At 52.4% G+C, this 13,158-nt stretch overlaps 1 protein-coding gene across 1 annotated transcript; it reads right to left on the reverse strand.

Moving 5' to 3' along the window:
- Window positions 1-4,323: 4,323 nt before the first annotated feature.
- LOC128834319 (uncharacterized) lies at window positions 4,324-12,815 on the reverse strand. Its single transcript, XM_054022926.1, has 6 exons — window positions 12,632-12,815; window positions 11,683-12,487; window positions 9,620-11,227; window positions 9,113-9,562; window positions 7,839-8,686; window positions 4,324-4,415 (listed from the first exon to the last, which is right to left on the reverse strand). Exons 1-6 carry the CDS (start codon window positions 12,813-12,815, stop codon window positions 4,324-4,326), a joined length of 3,987 nt encoding a protein of 1,328 aa, XP_053878901.1.
- Window positions 12,816-13,158: the final 343 nt, after the last annotated feature.

Raw genomic sequence — 13,158 nt, forward strand, 5'->3', positions numbered from 1 at the left:
TGTGGGGGGAGGTGTGGAGCCAGGTAGGGAGCCTGCTGGCCCTGCCAAACCCCCTGCCCCCAGCACCAGCAAGGGTCCCAGGCCACATGCCACTTTCCCCCCAGCACCCAGCTGCCCTCTCCCAGCACCCGCCGCGGGATCCCCAGGCAGCCCCCCCCCCGCCCATCTCTTGCAGCCAGCACCAAGCAGAGCCTGGCCATGAAGCAGCACTACAGCAGTGGCTACCTCAAGTGCATGGACCAGCTGCACACCGTGCTCCTCAGCCACTCAGGGACAGACAAGCACCTGGGCTCCCAGCTGCTAAACAAGCTGCTCTAAAGCCTGCCCCAGCTCTCATCCTCCTCGGGCACCAAAACCCTAGCCAGGGAAATCTCCCCCCACCTCTCCTGCTCCCGGAGTAACCTGCTGAGCACAAAGACTAGCCCCTGCCCAGCTGGAGCCCCATCCCAAGGCCCAGGTTGTCTAGGGTTACCATACGTCCGGATTTTCCTGGACATGTCCGGCTTTTTGGACTCCAAATCCCCGTCCAGGGGGAAATCCCCAAAAGCCGGACATGTCCGGGAAAATCGGGACCGGAGGGGCTGGGCCGGGGGCCGGGCCAGGCGCCGGCGGTGCCGAGGGCCGGCGGGGCCGAGCGTCGGGGGCCGGTGAGGGGTGGGGCCAGGGGCCGGCGGGAGCCGGCGGTGCCGGGGGGTGCTGAGCAGGCCGGGGCTGCTCGGCCGGGGGCCCGGGGGCCGTGCTGAGCGGGCCGGGGGCCCGGGGACCAGCAGTGCTGGGCGGGCTGGGGGCCCGGGGACCAGCAGTGCTGGGCGGGCCGGGGGTGCCCGGGGCCGGCACCCCAGGGCCCGAGCCGACCCAAGCTGGAGAGGCCGGGGGGGGCCAGCCTGGGCTGCACCTCCTCCCCCCACACCCCCCTTACCTGCTTCAGGCTTCCCGCAAATCAAATGTTCGCGGGAAGCAGGGGAGGGGGCAGAGTTGGGGCGGGGACTTTGGGGAAGGGGCGGAGTTGGGGCGGGGGGGGGGCTGGGGGCCCGTGGACTGTCTTCCTTTTGGAGGCTGAAAATATGGTAACCCTAAGGTTGTCTGGCAACCAATGACTCTAATGTGGAGACCCTCATGTCTGATGGGGGAACATCCCAGCAGCTAAATGAGTCAACAGTGTGATGCTGTTGCAAAAAAAGCAAACATGATTCTGGGATGTATTAACAGGTATGTTGTGAGCAAAACACGAGAAGTCATTCTTCTGCTCTACTCTGCGCTGGTTAGGCCTCAGCTGGAGTATTGTGTCCAGTTCTGGGCACTGCATTTCAAGAAAGATGTGGAGAAATTGGAAAGGGTCCAGAGAAGAGCAACAAGAATGATTAAAGGTCTTGAGAACATGACCTATGAAGGAAGGCTGAAAGAATTGGGTTTGTTTAGTTTGGAAGAGAGAAGACTGAGAGGGGACGTGATAGCAGTTTTCAGGTATCTAAAAGGGTGTGTCGGAGAAAAACTGAGTTCTCACTATTTGTTTAGGTACAGCAAGTCAGATGTTTTATTAACTCTCACATGTGCAGAGGGAGAGCAAACAGGTCTCTCCCTCTGGTAACTAATTACAGCAAGCATTTATACCTTTCATTCCAGAAATAATGAGGGACAGCAGCATTTTTGTTTATACATAGGCCATCTTGATATCTCATTTCCTCAGTTGTTTTGACTCTTGCCAACATACAATTATTTTCTATACCTTATCTACCCAAGGTCTTCTACACTTTATCTATGCTGAGGTCATCATAACTTCTTACACAGTTCTTTCTCACCCGCCTCACACAATCCTCGCTTCTACAAATCTCGCGTTATCAAGGTTACAGTTAGCCTGACTCTTGCTAACAAACGTCATGCATTACAGTTCCCTTCTGTCAGTTCTTTTCTCTGCTTCCACAGGTGTCATAAGGAGGGAGAAAACTTGTTCATCTTAACCGCTAAGGCTAGAACGAGAAGCAATGGGCTTAAACTGCAGCAAGGGAGATTTAGGTTGGACATTAGGAAAAAGTTCCTAACTGTCAGGATGGTTAAACACTAGAATAAATTGCCTAGGGAGGTTGTGGAATATCCATCTCTGGAGATATTTAACAGGTTTCAGAGTAGCAGCCGTGTTAGTCTGTATCCGCAAAAAGAAGAACAGGAGTACTTGTGGCACCTTAGAGACTAACAAATTTATTAGAGCATAAGCTTTCGTGGACTATATGCATCCGAAGAAGTGAGATATTTAAGGGTAGGTTAGATAAATGTCTATCAGGGATGGTCTAGACAGTATTTGGTCCTGCCATGACTGGACTCGATGACCTCTCGAGGTCCCTTCCAGTCCTAGAATCTATGAATCTCCTCTGTAGTGTCAGGGCACTATTACCCCCTAAGGGGGTATCTGCTTTGTGACAGATGTATGCCTTGTCACAGTTTGCTACTTCTGTGAAATCTCTATTTTAAATTGGGAGACTCATGGAATGAGTTTTCAAATTTAATACATTTTTCTAAAGTAGCCAAATCAGTCAGCCTTGAACAAACCTACACATAAGCTAAATTAAATCTGTACCAACATCCAAACAAAATATGTAATCTTCTAATTCTAGCTTCTTGTTTCACCCACTAGGGAAAGTGTTTTATATCCATAATAACCATGCTGTCAGTACAGCACTTCTTTCAATAAATAACGTTTTTACCAAGACGCTTTTACCACTAGAATTGTCTAACAGAAATTCTAATTTTATCTTTGCAATAATATCCCAAGTATACAAGTATGTACCCCCAGGGCAGCACCACATTCCTCGATTCCTAACCCAAGTGGATAACTGATATTTGTCTGCTAGAATCCAACATGGTTGATGTGTTTGCAAGCCCTGTGGCCTGAAGCTGGTGCAAGAAAGGAGGTAAGTGCACGAGCTGTCTGCCACCTGCTGGGGAGCAAGGGGAGTTTACTGAGTGACATACTAGCTCATCTGGAGAGCAAGGGGAGTTGACTGAGCGTGACAGTACCTTATTTGCATATTAAAAGCTGGCAGTTTAGGGGGTAAAATTTGAGTAGGTTTTGAGGTTGGGGCCCACATTTTTTAGTGTAACCTGTTGGGAGCCTGCCTGGGCAGAGCCTGGCACTGACTGGGGGTGTGGTCAGCCTGAGGAGAAAAGATGTTGCCTGAGGTGGGGTAAGGGGCCCTGGTTGAATGAATGAGGGAAGAAAGATTGTACATTGTTCTAGGTGGTGTTGTGGCTGAGCCACTGGTCTCTGATGGTGGGCTACATCAGATGTCAAAGAGTAATGCAAAAGAAATGAGTTGGCTGCAGTGACAGAGGAGGTCCCGGTTAGGTTGCTGGGGAAGAGCATAGGCTGTGGGCTCTGTGGGGCTGATTGAGGAAAGCTGCAGCTGCTGTATTGGTTTATGGAGAGTGGCCCACTGGTGTGGGCTGGCAATAGCCAATACCTCTGGCCAACCAGACTGCCACTAGGGGGCATTTTCTAAAAGAGCTGATGGGTGGAGCTGTAAGGGCCTTGTCCAGTAAGTGCACATGCTCGGCAGCCAAGGAGAAGGTCGGATCAAGCAAGAGCGATTCCTGCTGCCTGGGCAGAGGAAAGAAGAATGCGGGAAGGAGCGCTGCCATCCTCTCTAGTTATTTACAGGGCGTGACTCCCGTGGGCGGGGCTGACACTTTCTAAAAGTGCTGATAATAGAGCTGTCACTATGTGGTGTGGGCGAAGATTGCTGCGCAGTGCAGCCCAGCAGGACTGGAATGTCTGGTCTTCTGGGCAGGACTCCACCCTGTATTTAGCTGTGATGCTCTGAGTACCTTTCCCAGACCTCAGGAGGAGCTCTGTGTAAGCTGGAAGATGTAGTGCCTGCTGCTTAACACCCCTGCACAGTCAGTTTCCGCCCTCTGCCCACCTCCTGAACAGCAGCGTTTAATGCCAAGTCAGGGCAGAGTGAGGGCAGCAGCTTCAGCAGATGCCACTGAGCATGCGCCGTTGGTCGGTGCGCCCATGCTCAGTCCCCGCCAAGCCGCTGACGCAAGGCACGGTGCAGGCTGAGTCAGCGAAGCTGAACCTGCCCACGGGTTCGGCAGCGAGGCGTTCCCGCGGCCGCGGCATAGACACCGTCTCAGGCGGACCCAGGTACAGAGACCGGTGGGGGGATGAGTTCTACGAGACGGGTGGGTGGGGAAGGGGATGACAGTTTGATGGGGCGGGGGGGGGCAGGTTGACCCCAAGGCTGGGCTGAGAGGACGGAAGCACCCTCGGGGCAGGCTGGGAGGTGTAGTCCCTGATGCTCATCTGACGGGAAGTGACGTTGTCCCCTAGCGCATGAAGCGGAAGTGGCCCATCTGCCCTGCCTTCTCCCCGGGAGCACGCTGGGAAACGTAGTTCTCTCCGGGTCGCGCTAGGCCTTCTATTGGCGGAGGGGTAGCTGCGCATCAGTGCGGCGGGCCCGCTCCCGGATTGCGGCCGCTCGTCTCCCCGCCTGGGGGCGGGGTTGGGAGGTGACCTATGCCTGAGGTGTGGGGGACCCTGAGCTTGGCTCCAGGCAAGGAGCCTGCAAGGGTCTGACATGTTGCCCACTGCCTCCTCTGTAGTGAGCGGCCCCGCTGTGAACTGTTCTCCGAGACTAGTCCCTCTAGTGATCCCACAATAACCGACACTCCCCTCCAGTTTCTGCCTGGGCTCATATCCTGGGGGGAGGGATAGCTCAGTTTGCACATTGGCCTGCTAAACCCACAGTTGTGAGTTCAGTCCTTGATGGGGCCACTTAGGGATCTGGGGCAAAATCAGTACTTGGTCCTGCTAGTGAAGGCAGGGGGCTGGACTCGATGACCTTTCAGGGTCCCTTCCAGCTCTATGAGATAGGTATATCTCCATATATTATTTTTATTTATCCTGCACAATGGAGAGAAAATCCTGGCAGGCATTTTGCCCCTTTTCTCTCCCTCCAATAATGCTGTGACAGTCACTCAGGTTTCACCTCTTTTTTACCGGCTGGATTGAGCTGATTCCCTGGAGTAACCAGCAGGAGGCGCTGCAGGGATGAGTCTTACCTCTTACAGGGGGCACAAGGTTATTGGGGTGGGGGGGGGGTTGCGGTATTGCTACCCTTATTTCTGCACTGCTGCTGATGGCAGAGCTGCCTTCAGAACTGGGCAGTTGGAGAGCACCAGCTACTGGCCGAAAGCCCAGCTGTGTAGGCAGAGCTATTGCCAGCAGAAGTAAGGATGGCATGGCATGGTATGGTATTGCCACTCATACTTCTGTGCTGCTGCTAGTGGGGCACTGCCTTCAGAGCTGGGTGCCTGGCCAACATCTGTTACTTTCCAGCCAGAAGTAAGGATGGCAATACCGCAACCCCTCTGAAATAACTTTGCAACTCCCTTTTTGGTCAGGACCCCCAATTTGGGAAACACTGGTCTCCCCTGTGAAATCTGGTCTTTTGTGTGCTTTTACGCTCTGTAACCCTTCTGCCAGGCCAAGTTGATAGCAGCAAGGGCCGGGTTCAGTACATAGGGGTCCCTTCCCAACAGCATGACACAGAACCAGCTCGAGCCCCCACCCAGTGACCTGGGAAAATCTTACACAAACCCCTAGGCGCCTCGAAGAGGCAATATTTCCCCTCTCGCAAGCACAGAGCCTCGGTGTAGCAGAAAATGTTTAATAACATGAGGTAAACGACATAGCATTAAATTGGGAAAACACCACAACTAGAGTTCATAGACCAAACCATGAGCGAAGACCCACCCCAGCAAATTGGGCCGTGTCCTCTCCCGTTGGTTCTTGAAACCAGCGACCCAAGAATCACCAAAGTCCCAAAAGTCCACCGATCCCAAAGTCTCTTGGGTCCAGCAACCCAAGAATCACAAAAGTCCGACAACCCCCCAAAGTCTCTGTCCCTGATCAGTGCAGCCCCAGAGTTCAAAAGGGGGGAGGGGGTGAGCAGGGTGTTAAGGGGCACCTTACGTGATCCGAGGCCAACCGGCTGCTTCTCCGTGGGGTTCCACCGCAGCCTTACCACAAACTGCTCCACTCCACCCACAGTCCCACTCCTGCTGTCCCACGAACTGCTCTGGCAGCTGCTCCGCTCCGCTCACCGACCTGTGAGCCGCGCCACTCCGCTCACCGACCTGTGAGCCAGGCCGCTCCGCTCCGCTCACCGACCTGTGAGCCGCGCCGCTCCGCTCCGCTCACCGACCTGTGAGCCAGGCCGCTCCGCTCACCGACCTGTGAGCCGCACTGCTCCGCTCCGCTCCAGCCGTCCCTTGGGCTGCTCCCACAAGGCTCTGCTCTGCTAGCTGCTCCTCCAGCCGCTCCGCTCGCCCCCACTAAGCTAAGTTAGCTTAGCATAGGCTCCCCCACTAGTTAACACAGCCTCAGTGATCTCAGCTCTTAAATAGCTTTAGCTCTTTTGTGATTTCAGCTAGTAGTAGGGGAGCCCCAGTGCTGGTGCACTACAAAGTGAATTCAGCTCAGCAGTCTGTAACTAGACTCCTAAGGGAATCAAAGTTAGCTCTGACATTCAACAGTGGAGAGAGGAGGAGGTGCAATTGGTGTTTCAGGCCCACAAAAGGGACCCACACCACCAGGTACCAATATCTGCCCCCAACCTCTCTCAATTCACTGGGTTTTGTAACCCATGCCCCTTGACAAGCAAATGCTACTTAGGTAATGGTGAATGACTCACTCAGTCCTTCTGTCATACACCAGTTCCACTGGCCTTGATTCACAGAATCAGGGTAACAAAACTTTATTCTTCCTGCCCCAATAACAGAGAAACTGGGGATCCCACACCAGCCAAAGTAACCACTTTGAGTTGCTGTTGTTTCCTGCCAGGCGAGTGGGTGTGCCTACGCAAACAAGATCAGCCCCTGGAGTTCTTTTCCACACTCGCCATAATTCACCACCAGATGTCAGGGTAGAGCTCATCCTGACTCTGCTTACATCCTCCCCCCAGCCGAAAATTTGTCGTCCCAACAAATCACACTCCCTATTATAACAACTCACTGGTTCCCTCCAAAGGGCCTCAGATAGCCCACTTTAGCTTCCACAAGCCTGTGTGCTAAATATATTGGTTCCTCACTAGTTACCCGAGGTGCATCATAAGTCAACCGTTTTACTGGTATTATTACCCTGTCTCGTCTATTGAGAATCTCTGTTGCCGTGGTGCGCGGGACAGCCTCTTGAACGATGGATGGAGAGGTTTCCTTTGAGGGTCCCTCGGCTACTGGCATAGGCCCCTGCATTTCTAGTTCTAACAGTGGAGGGTCCAAGGTGCCCAGGACATCCTCCACCTGTATGTCTCCACTGTCCAATAACCTGGGTGTGTCATCACATGGGGGTCCCACCAGTCGCTCAGGGGTGTCAGGAATGGGCCTAAATACTTCTGCCATGGGGTTTAGGGCGGAAGAAGAGGAGCTCTCTTTTGATTCAGCCGATCGAGACTGAAATCTTGTCTCCATCCCAGGATACACCATGGTTGTGTCTTCCTCCTCAGACTCACTCTCGGATGTGCTGCATGGGGGTAGGTTAGCTGCAGGGGGCTGGCTGTCCACGTTGGAGGGCGGCTTTGGTCCAGCACCTTCGTTCTGCCCAGTTGCCCTGTTGTGGCCCATCTCATACGGGGTGCCTACCAATTCCCCCACAGGGAGCAAAAGGTTTCTATGCACTGTCTTTGTCTGCCCTGGACCCTCTTCAGGTTTGATCTTGTAGACCGGCAGGTCTCCTAGCTTTTCCATCACCAAGTAAGGTATTGCCTTCCATCTGTCGGCTATCTTGTGTTTGCCAGCAATACCCAAATTTCACAGCAGAACTCTGTCCCCCGGCTGGAGTTCTTGCAGACGTACCCTAGCATCATATCGATGTTTGTTGCGGTCTGCGTTCTTCCGAGCTGCAGATGTAGCTAAGTGATAAGCATCCCGCAGCTTTTCTCTCAGTCGGGATACATATTGCTGATGAGTTTCATAGCTATCTCCATCCTCTGATACACCAAAGCACAGGTCTATGGGTAATCTTGGTTCTCGTCCAAACATTAAGAGATATGGGGTGACTCCTGTAGCATCATTCTTTGTGGCATTGTAGGCGTGCACCAGATATGCAACATGTTGGCTCCAGGTTGCTTTCTGCTCTGGTCGCAAAGTCCCCAACATATCTAATAGGGTTTGGTTGAACCTCTCTGGCTGAGGATCACCTTGCGGGTGATAAGGCGTTGTTCTAGACTTCTTAATTCCCGCTATCCTCAGCACCTCCTTCAGAAGATGACTCTCAAAGTCCCGCCCCTGATCCGAGTGTATCCGGGCTGGAAATCCATAAACTGAGAAATATTTCTCCCACAGTACTCGAGCAACAGTGGTGGCCCTCTGATCACGCGTGGGATATGCCTGCGCATATCGCGTATAATGGTCAGTCACTACTAGAATGTTCCCAGTATTCCTCTTGTCTACTTCTAAAGACAAGAAATTGATGCATACCAGTTCCAAAGGTTTGGTGCTGGTGATGTTCTTGAGATATGCAGCCCTCGTGAGCAGAGTTTTCCTTTGAACACATCGAGCGCAAGTCTCACATTTCCTACGAACATCTTCAGCCATCCGGGGCCAATAGAATCTACTACGAAGAAGTTCCAGGGTCCTCTCCATCCCTAAATGTCCAAAGTCATCATGCAGGGCCCTCATGGCCAGGGCTCTGTACTCTTTTGGCAGCACCAGTTGTGCTCATTGCTTTTGTAAAGGGTCGATGGTCATTCGATGTAACACTCCCTGGATCAGTTTTAGTTTGGTCCATTCTCTCAATAGTAGTTTACCCTCCGGGTTAGGAGGGACAACCGCAGCTGGGCTTCGCCCCTCCCTTTTGGCAAGTAGTGTATCACGAATGTCAACATCTTGCAGCTGGGCTTCTTGCCAGTCAGCCGCATTGAGCACGGGCAAGGGAGATTGGTCCAATGCAATATAGTTCACAGAAGCAGAAGGCACACAGTCAGGGGGCAGGCCCAAAGCTTCAGCAACACATCCATGAAGACTCTCATGGGCCTCTGGCTCTCGGCGACTCACACTGCAAATAGCCCTCACTCCATCCATGGGTATCATAGCCACTTCAGGTGCCTGCGGTCACCGGGACAATGCATCTGCATCTACATTGCTTCTCCCTGATCGGTATTGAATGCTGAACTCATAGCTAGCCAAGGCGGCCACCCATCTCTGCCCTGTAGCATCCAACTTAGCACTTGTTAACACGTAAGTCAATGGGTTGTTGTCTGTCCACACCTGGAACTGAGCACCATACAAGTAGTTTCGAAATTTCTCAGTGATGGCCCATTTCAAGGCCAAGAACTCCAGCTTGTGGATGGGATAGCGAGTTTCACTGTCAGACAGTCCTCGGCTGGCAAAGGCTACGGGTTTATGTTTGCCTTCCACTTCCTGGTACAGTACTGCTCCCAGACCCTCCAAACTGGCATCAGTATGTAGGATAAACGGTTTGCTTGGGTCAGCAAAGACTAGGATGGGGGCATGAGTTAGGCGACTAATGATTTCCTGAAAAGCCCTCTCACATCTCTCATCCCACCTTGGCCCAAACGGTTCGAAGGGGCCATAATGTCTCTGCACAGGAGGCTTTGGAGGCCTCCTCTTATTCTTGGTCCTAGATTTGTTCTTGTTGGACTGGTATCCCCTGGTAAGATCATTCAGGGGTTTTACAATTGTGGCGTAGTTCTTCACAAATCTGCGGTAGTAACCACTAAATCCAAGAAAGGTCTTGAGTTCTCTGTAGTTACTTGGATGTGGCCAGGTAGTGAGTGCTTCTATTTTGTCAGGATCAGTACTCACACCCTCCTGGGACACAATGTGACCCACATACTTCACTGAGGTTCGGCAGAACTGGCATTTGTCAATTGAAAGCTTCAAACCATACGCCTCCAACCTATCAAGCACTTTAAGAAGTCTTTCTTCATGCTCCTCCAAGGTTCTTCCAAACACAATCAGGTCATCCAAGTAAACTAACACTTGTAGTAAGTTCATGTCTCCCACGACTTTCTCCATGAGACGTTGAAACGTGGCAGGTGCCCCAGAAATCCCTTGGGGCATGCGTTCGAACTGGTAGAACCCTAATGGGCAGATGAAGGCTGTCTTCTCCTTATCTTCTTCTCCCAGAGGGATCTGGTAGTATCCACTCCGAAGATCCAACACAGAGAACCACTGGCTACCCAGCAAACAGTCCAAGGCATCTTGTACTCGAGGCATGGTGTATTGGTCAACTGTAGTGCGCCTGTTTAGAGTGCGGTAGTCAATACACATCCGGATTTTCCCACTCTTCTTACGAACCACCACAATGGGAGAGGCGTAGGGGCTTCGGGACTCTGTAATGATACCATTCGCGATCAGCTCTTGAAGATGATGGCGTACATCTTCCATCTCAGAGAGAGCAATCCTCCTAGATCTCTCCCTGAAGGGTCGGGGATCTTGTAGCCTGATGTGGTGTTCCACTCCTTTGGCACATCCCACGTCCCACTCATGCAGTGAGAATACCTTGGATCTCTCGCAAAGCTTCTTCCGCAGGCGATCCTTCCACTCCTCAGACAGTGGGGAGTCCCCAAAGTCAAACTTTGCGGGATCCATCACTGGAACTTCAGCTTCACACTGGGGTCTCACGATGGTTTCAGGCTCAAAGATGTCTGCAATCTTCTGCCCTGGTTTTACAAACACGTCACGGCGTGTTTCATTAGCAATCAATATAGCCACTTCTTCCTGGGCTTCAGCAGGTAGGGTTATGACTCCACTGAGAACCAGCACTCCTTCTGGGAGCCCTCCCTCGGTCGGCTGCTCTACCATTGCTAATGTTTTCTTACTGTCTTTTAGGCAGGTACTCATGACAATCACTTCCTTTTCTGTCATTGCAGGAACCACTAAGGGGACCGGGCCCGCATACCTCAATGCTCCCACTGGCAAATCAGGCATCACTTTTCTTGTGTCCTCAATTTTTCTGTAGGCTGCGGCACAGTGTGTGTGTATCACCAAGGTGTTCAGATATTGGTCCCCTGCTCGCTGTCTGCAGTAATCTGCGAGTACCTTAAAGAGGCTGGAGTTGGTCCCTATTAGCACGGACACATCAGAGGCTCCTTTAGGGTCAGGGCATATTAAAGCAGCAGTGTCCACCTCCTGTCTTACCCCCGCAATCTCTTCTGGGAATTCCAGGTGTACTATGACATACCCCTGATAGGGGTATTCATCCATGCTGAGGCCACACAGGCCAAGCCCTGTCAGGGGCCGTATAGGCAGATGCCTAAGCATCTGCTGGTAGAAAGACTGGAATATGATAGTCACTTGGGATCCTGTGTCAAGCACTGCTCTACATTCTATCCCTTCAACCTTTATAGTTACCTCCGCTCGGGGTCCGATCAATCCTGGTGGGATTCGGGCTGCATGGTTCTTTCCAGGGGAGCCTCCACACCCTGTAGGCCTAGGCGGCTCCCTTCCCAGGCCCTGGGGCCGTTTCCCGACTTTCCCCAGGTGGTCCTCAGCTTTTGATATACTAGCGTGGGATTCTCTGCATTCTGACACCTTGCAGCAATGTGTCCACCCTGGCCACACCGGTAGCAGAAGAAGGATTGTCTTTTCCCTTGTTGTCTCGTTGGGGCAGAGGTTCTAAATGTAGTCCTCTGAACCGTGGTAGTGGAGGGTTCCATGTACCTTGAAGTATTTGCTGAATCGATGGTATTCTCTAATTCAGCCACTTTCTGTGTCAGGACCTGCACTCGTTGGGTAAGTTCCTCTTGAGGATTCACCATCAGTGCCTTGGGCGTTCGGGTGGATGTTGTGCCAGTCGCCGGGTGTGACTGCACCTCCCAAACCTCGCCAGCTGCCTGCCTCTCTTCTTCCTCTCGGACCTCTTTTATCAGCTGAGAGTAACTCGGTGGATTGTCTTGCCGTTCTCTTAATCGGAGGTGGAGAAGGATTGGGTTCTGATATTGAATTCCTCTCACAATCTGAGCCAATCTAGTCCGGTCCATTTGCCCAACTGCCACTGCTCCCCTCATGATGGCTCTCTGCAATAGTTTCTCCAACCTCTGGATATAGGCAGAAACCTTCTCTCCCTTTTGTTGCCTGGCATTGAGGAACTTGCAATAGACATCATCTGAGCCCTCAGTTCTCCCGAAGGCATGATCAAGGGCCTCTAGGCAGTCCTTCACCTTGACCCCAGGGTTACTGAGTTTCAGGGTGCGAATCACATCTAGGGCTGGCCCCCTGAGGCACTCTACTAGTCGCCTTCTCTTTTCAGCATCAGGCACCGCCCACTCCTGCAGCATTTCAGTGGTGTGTTCCAGCCAGGGTTCAAATGCTTCCTCCCCAGGTATTGGGGTGGGACCCCCAGAAAACAACCTCAGTTTACGATAGGGGCTTGACTCAGGGTGGGGTGGCATAACCTTCTCTAATGCTTGCCCCAAAGCCTTCACCCACTCATCAGGTGAAGGAGCACTCTCCCGGTGTGGGACTCCTGGGACAAGGCCCAACAGACCTGGCATATCAGCCAAAGTCTTTCCCTCTTTCCACAAAAAGGCCGACATTTTCTTTAAAAACTCTACATCAGAGGCAGGGACTGGTGAGGGCTGGCTCCCAGTGGTTATTACCGTCCACTCACCATCTTCCACTGCTATCGTGCCTGGAACCTGTAGGGGTTCCACAGCCGATGGCAGCTCGCACAGTACAGCAAAAGCCCCCTCCTCCCTCACAAACATGCGCCCACGCATTTTGCACTTACTCAGGTACTCAGTGGATACCCTTAAGATAGGTTCTATTGCACCCTCATCAAACGCCTCCGGCATCCCCGTTACCAAAAGACAGTTCCTAGGGTTAATATTCATCCCCTTGCACCAGTCCTCTAGCAAGTGTAGGGCCATTATACAAATTGTAAAATTTTTTACAAATATATCAGATCAAAACAACAACAAGAAGATTTTTAGGTTTTCCCAAGTTAATGCATCACCCAAGATGTGCTTGCGAGGGGTACTGACCCAGAGATCCCGGACGAGCCCCATAAAATGTAACCCTTCTGCCAGGCCAAGTTGATAGCAGCAAGGGCCGGGTTCAGTACATAGGGTTCCCTTCCCAACAGCGTGACACAGAACCAGCTCGAGCCCCCACCCAGTGACCTGCGCGTAATCAGCG

This window comes from Malaclemys terrapin, chromosome 3 (assembly GCF_027887155.1).
Source record: "Malaclemys terrapin pileata isolate rMalTer1 chromosome 3, rMalTer1.hap1, whole genome shotgun sequence".
In the NCBI taxonomy this organism is placed as follows: Eukaryota; Metazoa; Chordata; order Testudines; family Emydidae; genus Malaclemys; species Malaclemys terrapin.